A 17,412-nucleotide genomic window follows, 5' to 3' on the forward strand; every position below is an offset into this window, starting at 1 on the left:
CATGGTATTATCAGAGCTCACCTTGACGTTCACATCTTCTATTAATATTCCAAAGCGCTTTTCCTGGATTGCATTGAGTTCTTCATAGAAAGCCCCAAGGGACTGACGCTCAACCAACTCGGTATCCAAGTCGTCACCGGCAGGATGAGCCGAGAAATTAGCTCACCTGTGAAGTATATGAAAGATTTGATATTTCCTTCCTCCTCTCCCAAACTGGTTCGCGTTGTCAATGGTGGAGTTAATTGTTTGGGCCAAATAAATCGGTCTCCATTAAAAAATTGTGGATATTAATTTAAAACACTTTTATTGGATACTCAACAGCAACAGAACTAAAATGCTTATTCGCATTGCTTAACAGCAGAGACGAACTTGTTAATGGTGATGGTAGCTTCGCCGACGGTTTCTTGGACACAGGCTTGGACTTGATCGGTAACGGTTGAGGACTTGCCACGGGCAACTTCAACAGCAGAGGTGGCATCAGTGATGATGGAGTGGACAAGGGTTTCAACTTCGCCGACCTTGGCAACAGCACAGATGACATCTTCAACCTTGCTGCCGGTGGAGCATTCTTCAACAATGGTGACCAATTCAGAGATGGCGGATTTCAAGGAAGCAATTTGTCCAGAAATATCAGCTTCGAAGTTATCAACAGCAGTGGACAATCCAGAGGCGCAGTCTCCTACGTTCTTGCCAATGATGGTCTTGAAAGCATCCAAATCACCGAGGTTTTGCTTGGCACAGGAAGCGATGACTCCGCCCTTGCTGACAACTGCAGAGATTTGGCTTTCGGCTTGAGCGATAACAGAGCTAATCTTGTCCTTGGCAGCAGAGACGATGCTGTCAGCCTTGCCCTTGGTATCAGAGGTCAATCCCTTGACGAGGTCAACAATGGTGTCCAATTCAGCATGGGCTTTGCTAATGGCATTCTGAACAACATCCTCAACTTTGTCGACGAGTCCACGTTGTTGTGGAAGGGCGGCCTGTATGAATAATCCATGTTTGAGTATTAGTTTAAATATTTTTCATAGATGGAAAGTCGTATTGCTTACAGAGAGGGCGAACAAACCCAAAAGGACAATAGCGAATTTCATCTTGAACTGGTTTATTGCTGTCGATTCTTAGACCGAAAACTGATAGCTAACCTAAGGAGAAGCTTCCTTTTATAGTGAAATCTGAGACACGGAGGATATAAAAAGACACTAATAAAATGATAAGCGATAATTAGTAGGAATACTTCGCTGTTGCTATCTTTTTGTTAAGCTTAGATATCATCTGCAATCACTGCACATTTCAATTGATCTAATCAGATTAATTTTTTTCTTATAGACCCTGTTATTATTCAATCAGGTGCAAAACCTGATAACGAATTCTACGTAGATATGCATATATAAACATACATAATGGTGTCTGTACATTTTTGGATGAGATAATTTTTAAAAATATTTTTATTGAAGTGTGATCTATAGATATGCATAATGAGAATTTGTTTTGATCGCTAGTGGCAAATAGGGGATTCTCCTGGTAAGATTTTGATAGTACCATTCATTTTTATCTCAGATATGTATATTGATGGAGTACGTTGGAAGGGGGATGAAAGAACTAACTTGTCAGAAAATATATATTTTTTCCCTTTATCTTACAGCACCCTACATTAAGCCCAAACCGTTTTGAATGCTGCGGTTGTCTAGGCCCCCCTTTTCGACCAATTTGTGAGACCTTTTAATACATTTTTAAGTATTTTTAGGTCTTCTATTTCTAGAGCGTGAGCAGTCCACTACACTTCAATGAGCAAATCATGTAGCCCTGTTGCGTATAGAATAGAGATGCGCTAAACATCACCTTAGTAGGTAATATGATATCACATCACTTTTCGAAAATATCACAAATATAACATTTTCAAGCATCAAAAGCGCAACATCGGCATCAAGTTCTGACCAAATGGATTCCGATTGTGATGGGGCTGATGTGGATGTTGATGGTTTCGGCTCGGTAGGATTTACTTGTGGAGTAACTATTATTTTGCCAATGTCTTTTCCTCAACCCAAATAAGCTCTCTCAAAGCATTGGGGGTTACTAAATCCCTTTTTTAAACTAGGGTCTAAAATTGTCGCTTCAACCAGGAGAGCATTATTTTCAATGTCACCGAAACGCGCAATAAAATGTTCTCTTAAGCTAAGACTTAAGTCATTTATAGACTTAATGGAAGTTGTTTCAACGAGAGAGTCTTTTCGATAATAACCCAGTCGACAGCTGAGAAACCAAGGTCAGTTCTCACTAGAGCAATTGTTGCAATGACGACATCTTTCATTCTCAGCATTCTCTCCAATATATCGTAAGTGGAGACTCAATGCGCTGATACGTCCTGTTTTAGTTTTATTTGCTGTAGATTCATTTTTTTCCTGCATCGTCTTCAACCTCCTGGCGCCTTGAACAACTATTTTCAAATATTTCGGTTGGATAGGTTCTGAGAACGAGACTTGTTACACTTTTTGGGGTATTCATTTTAAGCCATCACTTCCCCAAGTTTCACCCAATATCAGAAATAAGATCAGTTTTGTGGAGTACTAATCAAACCCTTTCATTTAATACCTCACATCACTATATTCTGTGAGAAAGTTTGAACCCCCTTTGATATGTATGGGGCTTCCTTAAACTCAACACAAAATGGCACCACTTGTTGCAAGTGATCCACAGATTACATATTCTCACCAAATTTCGTAGCAGTCGCCTTAGCTGTTTACGAATAAATCCGGTGTGATAGATAGACAGAGTGCTCGTGAGGTTTTGCTAGATCTTCCATCGAGCGTGAACTCAGGTGACGGATAGGGGTATACCTATGTGTCTATGCACTTTCTTTTCTGACTGTGCACGGACTAGTGTTTGCTTATTTCTGGCACGTGAACCAAAATTGTTGGGAGAACCCGGAACATAAAACTACAATGGAAGACGTGAGAAGGAGAACCCCCCCCCCCCCTCCCCCTTTTGACCGCAGTGCCTCCGTAGTAGACATGTTGGTCACCGTGGCATATAATGCTATAAGTCATTTGGATTTAGGGAACAAGGTGCTCAAGCGTAGTACCATCTTACCAAAAACACCGGTAACAGAGCCAAACAAAGATGAAGTGAAGGCTGATCGCTGGACGACAAAAACGGTGATAACACCCAGTGCGTATGTTCAAGAGGAGCGACAGCACGGGGTACTCCAGGACCAAAAAAGAGCCCCATTCAGAAGATGTTTATCAACTCTGAGATCTCCACAAATGTCAAAGACGGTAAAGGTACAGAGAAGGTTAATATATACCATAGATGAATGAGCGTATAAAAAGAGTAACCCCGTCGGGGCTCATAGAGGTAGAGTCTCGATCTGGAAAATCCAGCTTGTGGAGAAAGTATAATAGTTGAGCTGTCCGCGTTTATCAAGGGCAAGGACAAGCACAACAACGTGCACAAGTCATCAAGAATATAATGAGGGCTATTAGAGTCGCGTACAGCCAATGTACGAAGGTCGGCCAACAAACAATAGATGGACTAAATTTTCCAACAAAAAGCGAAAAGAAAAACAAAAATGCGAATTCATCCAGAGGCGACTGATATCACCAGCAAGGGCAATCTATCCCACGCGGAAATACTCAAAAAGGTCAAAGTTGATCCTGGCCTAAAAGATCTGAGTGGAAGTGTGAATAGAATCTGTAGAAACCAGAAAGGGGATCTCATGTTTGAGATGAAAAGATCCAGCGTAGGCGAAAATGATGGCTTTTGCGCTCAAGTTAAAAACTCACTTGGGGAGAATGCCGCAGGGCGTGCCTACACATGAGATCTACATAAAATATAAGGATCTCGATGAAGTTACATCGAAAGCAGAAATTTGGGTGCGTAGTCTGCCGTTTAACAGAACAGAACAGAACAGATCTGAAATGTTTCACGTTTGGGAGTTTCGCGGAGGCATGCACTAGCGGCATTGATCGATCCATTCGATGCAGAAGGCGTGGGAAGAAAGGCCATATTGCCAGGGAGTGTAATAGGGACCCCAAATGCCTATTGTGCGGGGGGACCGGATAACCGGCATATGGTCGGAAGTGGTAAATGTCCGGAATTTCGAAACGCGCTGACCCCAATGAGAAAATGGGATCTACTTGAGCAGATCACATACGAATGTGAGATGGAAATTGCCATCATAAGTGAACCATATAGAAATCGTCATGGGTAGCAGGTTCAATTAATGGAATGGCGATATCTCGGCTGCCTTGCTTAACCCAACATTTAGTCCAGCACCAGCAAGAAACAAACATCAATCACCAGCCGAACGAGAACATTACGAATCAATTTCACTTAAAACAAAGACTCTGCATCCACATATTCCAAAGCCCGTGCAGCCGGGACAAAGCTAACCCAAAGGAAGCCCAAAACAACCAAGAAAACAAGCAATCATAACAAAAATAGATTCACAAACGATGCTCGGCGTCAACATCAGCTGGACAATCGACAACTGCCAGCATCACTTGTGCTATGATGTGCGGTGGTACTTTGTAATTTGACATTACTCTCAGAAAAGTAATATCATCATCACTTTTGTAATGCAATGATGTTATTATAGGTGATGTGGTAATACTATGATATTAGGTAATGTTAGGTGATGAGGTAATGTTAGGTGATGTTGTAATATTTGGTGATGTTTTGATGACGCTCACTGATGATTATATGATATGGTGATATCACTTATAATATTACATATATCACCTACCCATCTCTAGTATAGAAATCGAACAAACTTCCTTAACATTTTTCGTTTGCATCTGTCTAACTGCTTCAGTTCATCTTAACTAATCAAACAATCTGGTCGGTAATTGCGATGTTCTGTCCGGTGAGTTTCTTTTTTTGTCTACATCATAATTTTAGTTTTTCTACCCACTGCCATCAGCCCTTCTCCCAATTTTTGTTTGATTTTAGTTTGGAAGTCCGACTAGCAGTATTAATCACCACCCTTCTAGGCGTCCGGTGGTGGGAAGGAATTCAATGGACCATGACATATTTTCTCAAACACCTCGACTATGCTGACGACATTTGTTTGCTCTCTTACAGAGACATGGATTTCGGCCAAATGACTCTTGATTTGGAGAAGGAGGCAAGCAGAGTTGAACTGAAGATAAACATAGAACAAAGCGGGGAAGCGGAACCTAAACGCTTCAGGTATGAAAGGTTTTGCTGATTTTTACAAGCAAAACCTCATCAAAATCGGTTCAATGTCTATCTGTTCGTCTGTCTGTCAGCCTTGTTTCTTTTTTTTTGTGAGGAGATGGACATTTTCAAGAGTGTGTGGGATTGTTACCCATTCAAACCACTCTCGACTCCTTCCTGCACCGCGGAACTACCATGATGTATTACATTACGGGGCGGAGTCAGTCCAATCTAGCTTCCTCACATTTCTTCTCCACTTGGCGTACGGGACCCACGCTTTTCTCCTTTCCTCTACTTTTTGCAGTCTGGTTTGGATAGATGAGATCATGGAGTTGATCGTATCCCAATTCTCTTGATGTGCTACCATTTTCGGCACCAGATTTTCTGGTACCAGCACCTCTGCTAGAGTCTCCTCTAGATTCCTCCTTTCTTCCACAAACCTCGGACAGTGGAAGAATACATGCTCTGTGTCCTTTTGGACTCCATCACAATTTGGACAATCGGGTGAGGTCTGCAATTGAAACCTATGCAGGTATTAGCGATATCCTCCATGCCCCGTGAGAAACTGGGTGAGATTATAATTAATCTCACCGTGTCGTCTCTCCTACCACTTGATGGCAGAGATGAGCCTGTGAGCCCACCGATCCTTTCCCGACTTCCACTGCTCTCGGTGTCATATCAGAGCCTCAATTCAGCTAAATAACGATCGACGATAGCAGCGATATAGGGGCGAATACCAATCTTCGTTAGAGATTGCCGTATTGGCCGAAGTGAATGAATTTTTACGTCTAGGGTAGTAACGCTGGTAGTAACCACGCAATATTTGCTGGTACTACCCTTTCCGTGAATTTGATACCATCAATGTACCAAGTATCAACTTCTACCGCTTCTATGCCGCTGGAAATATCCCGCCGGGCAACATGTTTGTTCTGGCACGGCAAGCTTAGGGTCCTTCTTTGGTACTCCGTCAAGGACAGGGCTTTGTTGTCTCCTATTCTACTACAGATTTCTACCAGCTTATCTCCGGTGATGGGCGAAATTGCCGACACATTCAGAAGTCACTGCAATGTGTCGGTGACCTCCTGTTGTTGTGGGAATAACCCCTGAATAGCTTTCAGCAAGAAGGTAGGATATATGATCTGCGAAGATGAACGGCCTGTGAATCGTCCCATCACGGTTCTATAAGCACCTCTACACGGGTTTACGTCCGCTTTTGAGCAGATCTACTTAAATAATTTTCTCTTGCTTGGCTAGATGGCGAACTTGATAGTTTTTTCCGACTGATTTTTAGGCGCATTTTCTGGCCCTGATCGATTCTGCCTACCGCATTCTGAGCCACTCTTCTGGCTGATCGAAGGCTGACCAGCTCAACATTCTACCAGCAGTTTGGTCTTCTACTGGGGAATAAGGCATGGACGCGTCACATGACTTGGCGATGCATGCGATGCTCTTTTCGTATAGGTGCCTGTTTTCTCAGGTTGGTTTAGCCATACCTCTTTGAAGGTCAGCACATCCAAAGCTTTTGCAGACCAGCTTGAAATCTTTCTCGATTTCGGGCATGATGGTTCTTTGACCTGTGGCTCCAGATATACCTTAAAGAATATTGCATAGTGATCGCTGTGGGTGTATCGTTCGCTGACGCACCAGAACATACCACGTGTCAGTGCAGGGCTGACAAAGGTCAGGTCTACAACGGAGCCAGATCACCCTTTCTGAAAGGTGTTTACAACACAAAGCCACTGGCTGAATGGTGCCAATTGGCATCTTGGCAGATGAAGAACACCGGAAAGGAGAGATCTGTAAATAGAAGGTAGGAGCGTTGAGAACACTCAGGAAAGGGCTGGTGGACACAGCAGCTGATCCCTATCATCAGGGAGTGGCTGGGAGGATAGCTTGTGAAGATTAATTATAATCTCATCCAGTTTCTCACGAGCATGGAGGATATCGCCAGTATCTCTATAGGTTGAAGTTGGACAATTTGCCTAATTGTTTAAACTGCGTAGGAGTCTCGAGGATTCAGAGCGTCTATTTGCCTACTGTCCGAGAATTATGGACGAGGGGAGAAACCTAGAGGCAACTTTAATACCGGAAAATGTGGCGAGGAGAATATTCTCATGGAACTCGATGATCACATCAATCCAGGGCAAACTGCTAAAAGCGGAAGAGGTGAAAAAAGCGTGGTTCTGCACGGCGGGTTTGGACAAGACCACTGTGTGGGGCTTGTGTTTGTGGAGAAATAACTCGAGCTAGTGTCTACGAGCTAGGCCGATGATGGACTTGATCTTCAACTCGATGATTCTAACCTTCATTGATGAAAGTAACGATACTAACCCTGACGTAGTACATCTCCAGGGATTCTTGTGATTTTTAGACAAATTCGAGAAAATCGGGATTTGATACGTTAATGAGGTTTGCTGGGCGAATCTGGAAGGATAATGTGGTGAAGCTTTGCACGGCGTCTGTGAATGATATGGACAGACGGGTGAAAGCCTGATTGTTAATACGATGACTCGACGTTCGAGTGGTTTGCATGGGTGTGCGATGGGGAGGTGCTGCTCGCTTTTGATCATTTTCTCTCCCCACGGCTTTGCTCTAATGAAACTTAGGCCCTTTTGATAGTTTTTGAGATGGTCGTTGCTAAGGCAATTGAAGCACTTTGGCGCTACCTTTACTCTGGAGCATTCCAAAGAGCCGGGCCATAAGCCTGGTCACGCTTGATGCAACGGTAGGTTAAGTAGCAATTGATTGCAATATGACCCAAATGCTAGGAGTTGTTGCATTGCAGTACATACTTTTTAAGTTTTTGTTTGCAAAACAAAAACCCCCGAATCTCCCCCCCCCCCATAATCCGTAGAACCACCTTTAGGTATTACATCATGGGGCGGAGTTATCTTACTTTAACTAGATCTCCTTCCGTCTACCCGCGAGGTTCGTAACCGCGCCTTCTTCTGCTTTTCGCAGTTTATCCTGGATTACTGCCGAAGAATGGTAGTTTGCCAGTCTTCCTGGTAAGCTACCATTCTTCGGACAACATTTTCCGGTGATAGTACTTCACGTAGAGTTTCCTCTGGGTTCCTTATTTCTTCCACGAACCTAGGACATTGGAAGAATACGTGCACTGGGTCCTCTGGGACCCCGTCGTAGTTTGGACAGTTAGGCCAGGTGTCCAATTTAAACCTGTACAGGTATTGACGGTATGCTCCATGGCCGACGAGAAACTGGGTGAGATTATAATTGATCTCCCTATGCTGCTCCAGCCACTCTCCAATGGAAGGGATCAACCTGTAAGTCCAACGACCCTTTTTTGACTGGTCCCATCGCTGTTGCCATCTTTTTTTCACCTGCGATAAGGGAAAGGTGGACTTGGTGTTATAAACGTTCATCATTTCGGTTGCCAGCATGTCAATCGGCATCATTCCCGAGATGACGAACGCTTTACCGTCTGAGACGGTCCTGAAGGCAAAACACACCCTTAAGGCTGTTCCTCTGTCTGACTGTCTGTCACACGTACTTTTCTCAGAAACGGCTGTACCCATTGACACGAAATTTTGTGAAAAGGTGGGAACTGTGAACACTTAGAGATGCAGTAAGTAATATCCTTCCAGGTTGAGATTAAGGAGGGGGGGGGGGGGGGTTCCCATACATGCAAAAGGGGCGTGTACATTTGGTTTCACTGAATATAGTCAGATTGGGTATCAGATGAAAGGTCTCGATTAGTACTTTTCGAAGCCGAATTTTTGAGATTTGTTAGAAAAGCGGGGAGTGGGAGGGGCGGAAAGTGATTAATTCTTTAACGGACCCATTCTCAGAAACTACCCCACCAAAAAATCTCAGGGATACCTTGGTGCTTTTTTGACAGTCACTATCTTGAAAGATAGTGAAGGCGTTGAAGGCGAACTCATTCCTGCCTGTTGTCTTTTGAGCGTCCACTGTTTTCTTCCTCAATTGTAGTATCGTTAATTTCCTTCTTTCTAGCGTGAATCTCATGGACGGCATCACAGAGTTTACTCTACGCTAAACAAACATAACCTCGTGGACAATCACTGTACCGAAATTCATATTCGCAAGTTATGGGTTGTGCGCCTTTGTCCTTGTTGTCTTTAGGGGAAAAATGGACCCACTTATAAGACTTTGTTCAAGTTGCATTGCGACGCTTGCGCTGAGTAGCATAAAACAGAGTGGCATAAGAGGAATTAGGAAAGCAATAGGGGGGGGGGGGGGGGCTAATCTTGGTCTGCCCTCAAAATTGATCAGCAAATTCTTGGGACCAATGATCGAAAAAAATCTGGGTTTCAAAGGGCCCTTAGATTATGTGCAAGATTGTCGAATCGTCAAAGGCTGATTTATCTTTAGTAAGGATGACGTCTCTCATATGCTTTACGCCCCTTTTTTTGGAAGGAACCAATGGACAATACTAGAAGCCGAAGGAAGGTAAGTTAGGCATACCGCACAATTGCGTTGAGAGTGTGCACCGAAGATAAAATAGCACCGTGTGAGGCAGTAGTCGTCATTATGGATTAAGGTCCTCCTAAGACTTCAAGCGAATGAGGCGAATCGAAGTGATAGCAGACTTCTTTCACAAGGAAAGACCTGTACAGAAGATAGTAGCATCGGTGAGATAAATCCAAAAAGAGACAGCTGGTCCCATGCACTGAGCACTTGTGATGGGTACTGGGTTGAGCAAAAATTGGGAAAATTGAATTACCACTTGACATTGTTCCTTACGGTATACGGTGGCTATAGGATGTTTTTGCATTACTTCCCTTTGGACGAGTTCTCGACTCTCCTGAATTTTTCTGTGCGCCCGAGTGGTACTCTAGGCTGGGAAGGAGGAAAATGGGGCAGCTACCCTATCGGCTGATTCAAAACCAAATGGCGTGGTGAATCTCAATGTGGTTACATCGGGAAACGCTGCCCAAAGGCTTAATGAGGGTGATTAGATCCGAGTCTGCATGAAGACCCATCTGAAGTGGTTTTGCCCACGGAGTTTCACCAGAAGCTATCTGGTACCGTGGGAACCGAGATAGCCCTCTGAGTTCGTATGTCTCAAGAGAATTTCTGGGGGATGTGTTCCCAACTCGATTATTAGCGATAGCTCTTAGTGGCAGCTGCATGGGGATTTTGGTAATGTCAAAGCGGGTATAAGACATTCGTCGACTTGAACTTGCAAGTCGGGTCTCTTGTTGCTTGTTACAGCAGGGCTCTGATTGTGGACCCAATCTATCCACGTCTTAAAAAGGACATGATCCTGCCTGTGTGCCCCAGTACGTCGATTGTATTATGTTCTATTGTCGGAGGTTAATGGTTGAAAAAGAGAGATTGACCGACATCTTGGTGGTAGTTATCAGGCTTCATAATCAATATACCTATCTACCTACCCCCAGGCGTAAATCTTCTTCATTTACGAGGAAAGGAGTGTGGTCTTTGTTTTAAAAAAATGGAAGACGAATTAGTTTTCATTAAAAGATTGTCGATTTTATTTTTTCAATCAGACCACTTTTATTGTATCTTCGGCAACAATAAAACTAAAGTGCTTAAGCGCATTTTTTGACAGCATCACCGAACTTGCCAAGAGTGACGACAGCATTCGCTACCACATTTGAGGCACAGTATTCGACATCGGCAACAATAGCGGGAGCCTTGCCAATGGCGATTCCTACAGCAGCAACGGCATCCCCGATGATTGAGAGGACATTGCCCAAAATCGGTCCGACCTTGGAACCAGCGCAAATAGCAGCTCCTGCTTCACCTTGTGCAGCGCATTCACCAGCAATAAGGGCCAAATTGGCGATAGCACCTGCCAAGGCACCGATATCTGATTCAACACCAAGAAGAATGGCACCAATGTCATCGGCTAATCCTGACGCGCAGGTTGGTAAGTTGTTGAAAACGATGGGTTTGAATTCCGCCAAATCATCGCGGTTCTTGATGGCGCAATCAGCAATGACTTCACCCTTGGCAATCAATTTGGAAATTTCGTTTTCCAAATCAGTGAACATGGGTCCAAGCTTAGCCTCAGCAGCGGAGATGACATTGGCAGCATCAGTTTCGATCTTGCTTTTCAAATCGCTGACTTGGTCCTGAAGGCTTTTCAATTGAGACTGGGCTTTGTTGACTTCGTCCTGAAGCATATTCTGAACGACTCCGCGTTCTTGTGGAGCGGCGGCCTGTATGAATAATCCATGTTCAAGGATTAGTTTAAATATATTTTAGAGTCGAAAAACCGTATTGCTTACAGAGAGGGCTACCAGACCCAAAAGGACAATGGCGAGTTTCATCTTGAATTGCTATCGATACGAAAACCAATATGGTAACTGACGTCGAACCTAAGGAGCAACTTGCTTTTATAGTCGAATTTTCGACAGGGGGTCGAAAAGGGGCGAATTGAATGATAAGGCGTAATTAGCAGTGATATTCTGTTAGTACAGCCTGTTTACGAACCTCACATATTATCTGGAAACATTGCATATTTTAACAGATCTAATCAGACTCTTTTTACCTTGGACACTGTCATTTTTCAATCAATCAAGTGCAGGAACTGATAATGGCATGCATATATGAATATATTTACGGCTACATCTGTGAACCCTGATTGGAAGATTTAAGATATATGCACATATATTATTTTAAATGCGCATAATCAGAAATTTTTTTGGTGGCTGATAACGAGTAGGAGGTCTCCTATCTAAGGGGGTGGTCCTTATGGGGAAAGATTTTTTAAGGGAAGTGAAGCGGCTGAGTTTACGTCCCACATTTTCTAGGGCAACGCAATCACAGTTACGGTAGGGTGACCTGATCACGGAGGAGTACTCGAGGATACTTTTAACACGGAAGTTAAAAAGGGTTGAAAGGGGACAAAATCGGAGGAGGAGCATAGAATTAAGCCCGATTTGGGGTGTTGAAACGGCGTTAATTGTCGAAAGTGGCTTCGAGGTGTTGAGTGTAGATTTGATTTGTTAAGGAATATCCATTAAGAGAGCAGGAATAGAAGTGTGTGAAGATTTGAACCAGTAGCAAATAGAGTGACAGTTTCTGACATTTAGCGCTTAACTATTGGAGAGCACCAGCGAACCAGAGTGTTAGGCTTGATTGAAGGGTGACCCAGTACATAGGCGACGATACAGCGAAAAACAGTTTAAGATCATGGGCATAGACCAGGCAGGAACAAGGTACAGGGACAAGGAGGGCAAAGGTCCTTGATCAAGAATAGGAATAATACATGGCCCACAATAGAGCCTAATGGGACGCCAAAGGAGGGAAAAAGGGAAAATGTGCAGCCATGAGAAGAGACGCCGCATGATCGGTTGGAAAGGTACCAGGATTAACATTGGCCTCAAGGTTACAAGCGAGGACAAGAATCACTGAGGAATTGGGACAGGCTGCATTCAAGAGGAAAACGCAAAGGACCATGGACTGAGGAAAATTAGCGACAGAGTAAATCACAAGACAGTTGGGAAGGGTTAGCAGAGAATCTAGAGAATTTAATGAAAGGAGGAGGTAACTGAGATGGGAATTGCGAGAGTTGCGAATATGATACCAGAATGGTTTCAGGTTTCCAGCCCTCTAATGAAGCTTCAAGAAGTGTCAGTTCCTCCGTTCGGGAGTTAGGTATTAGAGATTTGACCGAAGAATGCGTGTCAGAAGAGTTTTTGAAAAAGAAAACGAATTTGGCATGGGATCAGAAGAGGACAGAAAATTCTGCCAAGCAATAAATCTTTGAAGTCGTTTTTTGTAGAAATCATTTGTGAACCAGTCTAGGTAGCAGCGAAGAGACTTAGAGGATGTAACTAGGAAGGAGATAGAATGATGTAAAAGGTACTGAGTGCTTGGTCGAAAGTTAATCTTCTTCTTTTTCTTCAGCCTTTGTCCCGTTCACAAGCGGGGTCGGTTCGTCGTGATCGGTTTCGCCATTTGGCTCTATCGAATGTCTGATCTGGGTGTAATCTCGAGACTTTTAAATCCCCATCCAGCGTATCAAGCCACCGTTGTTTCGGCCTGCCTTTTGGTCATTTACCATCAACTTCGATGTTCAGACCAATCTTGGCAAGTGAATTCTCGTTAGCACGAATTACGTGACCATACCATCGAAGACGCCTCTCTCGCAATTTTCCCACAATCGCTGCAACCCCTTAACGATTGTGGATATCCTCATTTTGGATGTGATCAAAACATGCCACGCCACTAGTCCAACATAACATCTTCGTCTCCATTGCCGCAAGACGTCGTTCATTGTCTTTTATGGTTGCCCAACACTCAGAACCATGGAGAGCGACAGGACGGACAACATTGCGGTAAATTTTAGATTTGAGATCAGCCGTCAAAAATTCAGTTTTTTTGGATTCAATCTGAGACCGTGTTGCATGAGGCTATCATTCCATTTTTAGGCAAGTGGTTCGAGATGATTTTTGCTATCAGATGCTAGGAAAATATCATATGCATAAAGCAGTGCATAGGGCGCTGGACGTTGGATATCCCGTGAGAGGAAAGTTAAACTTGGGAGACCTGCGCACGACAGAAGCGGGTGTGTGGTGATCTGAGCACCAAACTCGAGGGCAGAATAATTGGCGTTTGAAGCAAAATAGAAAATGCTGTAAAAGACGGCGTAGGACCATTTTGCTTCACTGTTTCCTCCGCTCTATCCTTCAACGCGATCTATTACTCGTTTTTCTCGCGTTTCATTTGCCTCACTCATTTCACTTAACACGCCCACCAACGAATGATGACGATGAATGGATTCAGGCCCCTCAATAATTGTCGTGGTATTACGGGTGATACCGTTTTGACGCAGGAACCCGGGAGCTTTATTCCGCTATTAGTTTCGCCAGCATCAGAATAGATCCCACGCGGTTCAATCACGAGCTTATCGGGCTGGATGTGGGGACATTGAGCTTGTCTTGAACGTGCTCCAGGACTGCTCCTGCAATAAATTGAAGAAGCAGCTCATAAAGCGCCTATCAGCAAGTGAGCCAAACTTAATACTGACAGAAATTATCCTTGGTGGTCATGCAGCAAGCCAACTCCTGTTTGAAATGAAGTAGTTGGGTAGTGACAAAATCGGCACCGAGTTGCTACAACCGTTGTGGCTGTAGAGACTCCTGGAAAGCACGTAGTTCATCCTGGTATATGCGGTTTCGGGGTTTCTGTCAATATAGGCGCTGAAGTCTCGGTTCTTTCGCGAGATACGACGATCCGCATGTATGGCTACAGGCAGGTAGACATGAGTCTAGAAATTCGACGAACGTTTTTTTTGGCGCACTGTCATTTGAGGTACAGGCTAGTACATATGTCTACCAAAATGGTCTTTTATTGAAACCACAACTTCCCTTAGCTCATGAGCAAGAACCTCTATCTCCACGTCAAACACCCTTTCCATCCTCTTTAAAGACGTTTCTGGCCCATGTACCGGCGCACTTCTTCAAAAACAACGCTACATCACTAAAGCAGAACATCGCATTAGAGCAGAAAAAGAGGTTCCTAAGCAAGCTATTTTTTGATCCTCAGACAGCTGTTGGCTTTCGTCACTTTACAGGGTTCCAACAGCGATTGGGAATCTTGTGACGATTATAGAAGTCTCAATGCCTAGACGGTTCAGGACCAATACCATATTCCATGATTTTGCGTACTATATCGCAAACTGCCATATTTTTTTGACCTTGGAATTAGTCAAGGCATATCTCCACATCCTCGCCGCTCCCAAATATATTCCGATAATTGCAATACCTTCTGACTCTGAGCATTTAGAGCACCTCAAATGGATTTTTCAAGGTCTTCTTAAGGCTGCGTTGAGTAGTAAATTCAATGTTGAGAAATGGAAATTTCTACAACCGCAGGTGATACTGCTCGGCCACTTGATAATCATTGAAAGACTCCAACCCAGTCAAAGCGCAAGCGATTTCGAGGTTCCCGCCTCCGAATGTAGGTAACGATCTGAGAAGGTTCTTGAGAATGTTCAATTTCTACCATCGTTTCTTGCCCAAACCAATCGATCCTGAACGCTCACCTGTCTGGGCTGAAGACCAAAGATTCCCGCATGATTGCGTGATCCTAGAGACCCCTCCTACAGCTGGTGGAAGCTACACTTTTGGCAGTGTCTCAACAATATTATCTGGCAGCCATTGAGCGCCTTTTTAAAGTATCTAACTAAACCCCACTCACACTTGTACTCCACGTTTGCTGTCGATCTAGATGAAGGCTGTTTGTACGTCTCGGGCTTTTCTAGGACTTGAAGAGGATGGTTGTCTCTTGTATTTATGTTAACATCGCGGATCACTTTTTCCCGGCGGTCGCCCTGAGGAGCCCAATTAGCGCTGTGATTCTCTGTTTTGATGCCACAAACTCATAAGACCATGACTGCTGAAGTAAGAGCAAGGAAGTAGAAGCAAGTCAGCTCAGATCTTCAGAGCTAGAGTCTTAGGCCTTTGTTGACATTGAATGATCTGGAGGGTCATTCTGCTGCTCTATCTGGCCCCACACATTGGTCAAGGTCAGGCTAGTCAGTCTTTTTGATTTCTTTGCGATACCGAATTCTCTTATGTCGTGTACAGTTTTACCCTGGCTATGCTTTCAGAGGCCACCTTAAAGTCGATGAAAAAATGGTGCAAATGATGACCATATTTCAACAGTTTTTCATCGCTTGCCGAAGAGAAAAAATCTGATCTGTCGCGGATTTACCTGGAGTGAAGCCTTTTTGGTAAGGGTCGATGATGGGACAGATAATGCCTCGTTGCCAGTCGTCAGGCAATGAATCGCTGTCCTACACCTTGGGAATCAACTGAAACCGCTTGGTGTAGTTGGTCGTCTCAATATTTAACCAATTCGGCTGTAATTACTTCGGCTCCTGCGGTGACTTATGATTTTTAAGCCAATAAATTGCACGGACTGTTTCTTCCATGCTCGGCGATGGCTGGATGGTCACTATAATAAGGTGTAGTGGCTCTCCTCCAGAAAATCGGTCCTTGTCCAGTGCATCTCTTGCAATACTGTTAAATCAGTCTTGACTAGCTGCTGAGCAGCATTCGATTTGTACAAGGAGTGCATGTTCCATGAGACATTGTGCAAATCGTTATTCCATTCTCGTTGCCGGGTTCTTCGTTGTAAACTCCATCCTGTCCGAGGCTCCTTCTGTGGCTTCGTAACGTCAGTTTTCTGTGTAGAGTTGTCAGCCCTTCCCAACGCCCAACCTGGGGAACCAGTTGATACAATTTGACCCGTGTTTGGGGAGTCTTTCATTTTTCTCCGTTGCAGTTCTTCATTAAGGAGGAACTTCCAGCAATCACCGCGTGGACATAGGGTCTGGTAATAAAGCTGTTGGTGTCGGTTCAGCAGGCGTTCCCCAGATTTTATGCTTCATCGTGGCTACCAATCCACGTTTCGTCCTGAGATCTATGGTGTCGGTTAGTTGAAGCCAAATTAACCTCTCTCTATGGCGGTGGCTTGCAGAAATCCAGAGGCCTTCCACTGTTGTTGTTAGAGTCGCCTATGTGTGCCGTGTTCCCTCATCACATGTCCGAGCAAAACGTTGTCAGAGCACACCTTGGCATTCCAGTTACCCAGCACGATCACAATGTCGGCTTTAAGAAGCCTCTCCTAAACTGCATGTAAGTGCTAGTTGAGAGCATCCTTCTCCACTGGTTCATAGCACTGTACAATTTTGATGCTCCTTATCCTGGACCCTAATTTTGTAGTTAGAACTCTATCAGAAACCAGCTTCCAGGTCAAAAGAGGGTACTTCTCGGTGACCGTCATAAACAATCCGACGCTGGATTTACGTCTACTACCATTTGGCTTTTTAGACTAGAAAAGCACGTTGCCGCAAATGGGAGAGGAGTACTGGCTAGAGTCTCACCATTTTACTTCCAGCCAAGAATATCCAGTCATGACAACATATATACTTGGAGCAGCCAAGGGATGAACTGACGTTAACAATTCTTGATATGTCGCTGATATGAGGACAAGGAGCCAGAAGAAACTCCTCTCCTGTGAGTGGGCAATGCAATGTCTCCGCTTAATGCTGGCGGAAATGTTAGTATACAGGGCATCTGTAGGATGGGCACATTAGAAGGACGGATTTATTACATACGCCGACCTGCCTGATTCATTAGCCACCTGTAAGACGCCCGGAGAAGATAGGTCGAGCAAGGGACTTTGGGTCCTGTGCCAGTGTTACGAACTACCAATTCTTAAATTTCTGCCTCGCGAGCAGCACTGCTGAATTCTTCTTGGGCAACCCCGGTAGTA

General features: G+C 44.2%; 2 protein-coding genes across 2 annotated transcripts; both read right to left on the reverse strand.

Annotated features, from left to right (window-relative positions):
• Positions 1-287: 287 nt before the first annotated feature.
• On the reverse strand, positions 288-1,207 carry LOC119652895. The gene is made up of 2 exons (XM_038057267.1): positions 1,050-1,207; positions 288-980 (listed from the first exon to the last, which is right to left on the reverse strand). The coding sequence occupies exons 1-2, from the start codon at positions 1,089-1,091 to the stop codon at positions 339-341; spliced, it is 684 nt and encodes a 227-aa protein (XP_037913195.1). The 5' UTR covers positions 1,092-1,207; the 3' UTR covers positions 288-338.
• Positions 1,208-10,628: 9,421 nt separating this feature from the next.
• Positions 10,629-11,495, reverse strand: LOC119651733. The gene is made up of 2 exons (XM_038055461.1): positions 11,412-11,495; positions 10,629-11,342 (listed from the first exon to the last, which is right to left on the reverse strand). The coding sequence occupies exons 1-2, from the start codon at positions 11,451-11,453 to the stop codon at positions 10,710-10,712; spliced, it is 675 nt and encodes a 224-aa protein (XP_037911389.1). The 5' UTR covers positions 11,454-11,495; the 3' UTR covers positions 10,629-10,709.
• Positions 11,496-17,412: the final 5,917 nt, after the last annotated feature.

Source organism: Hermetia illucens, chromosome 3 (assembly GCF_905115235.1).
Source record: "Hermetia illucens chromosome 3, iHerIll2.2.curated.20191125, whole genome shotgun sequence".
In the NCBI taxonomy this organism is placed as follows: domain Eukaryota; kingdom Metazoa; phylum Arthropoda; class Insecta; order Diptera; family Stratiomyidae; genus Hermetia; species Hermetia illucens.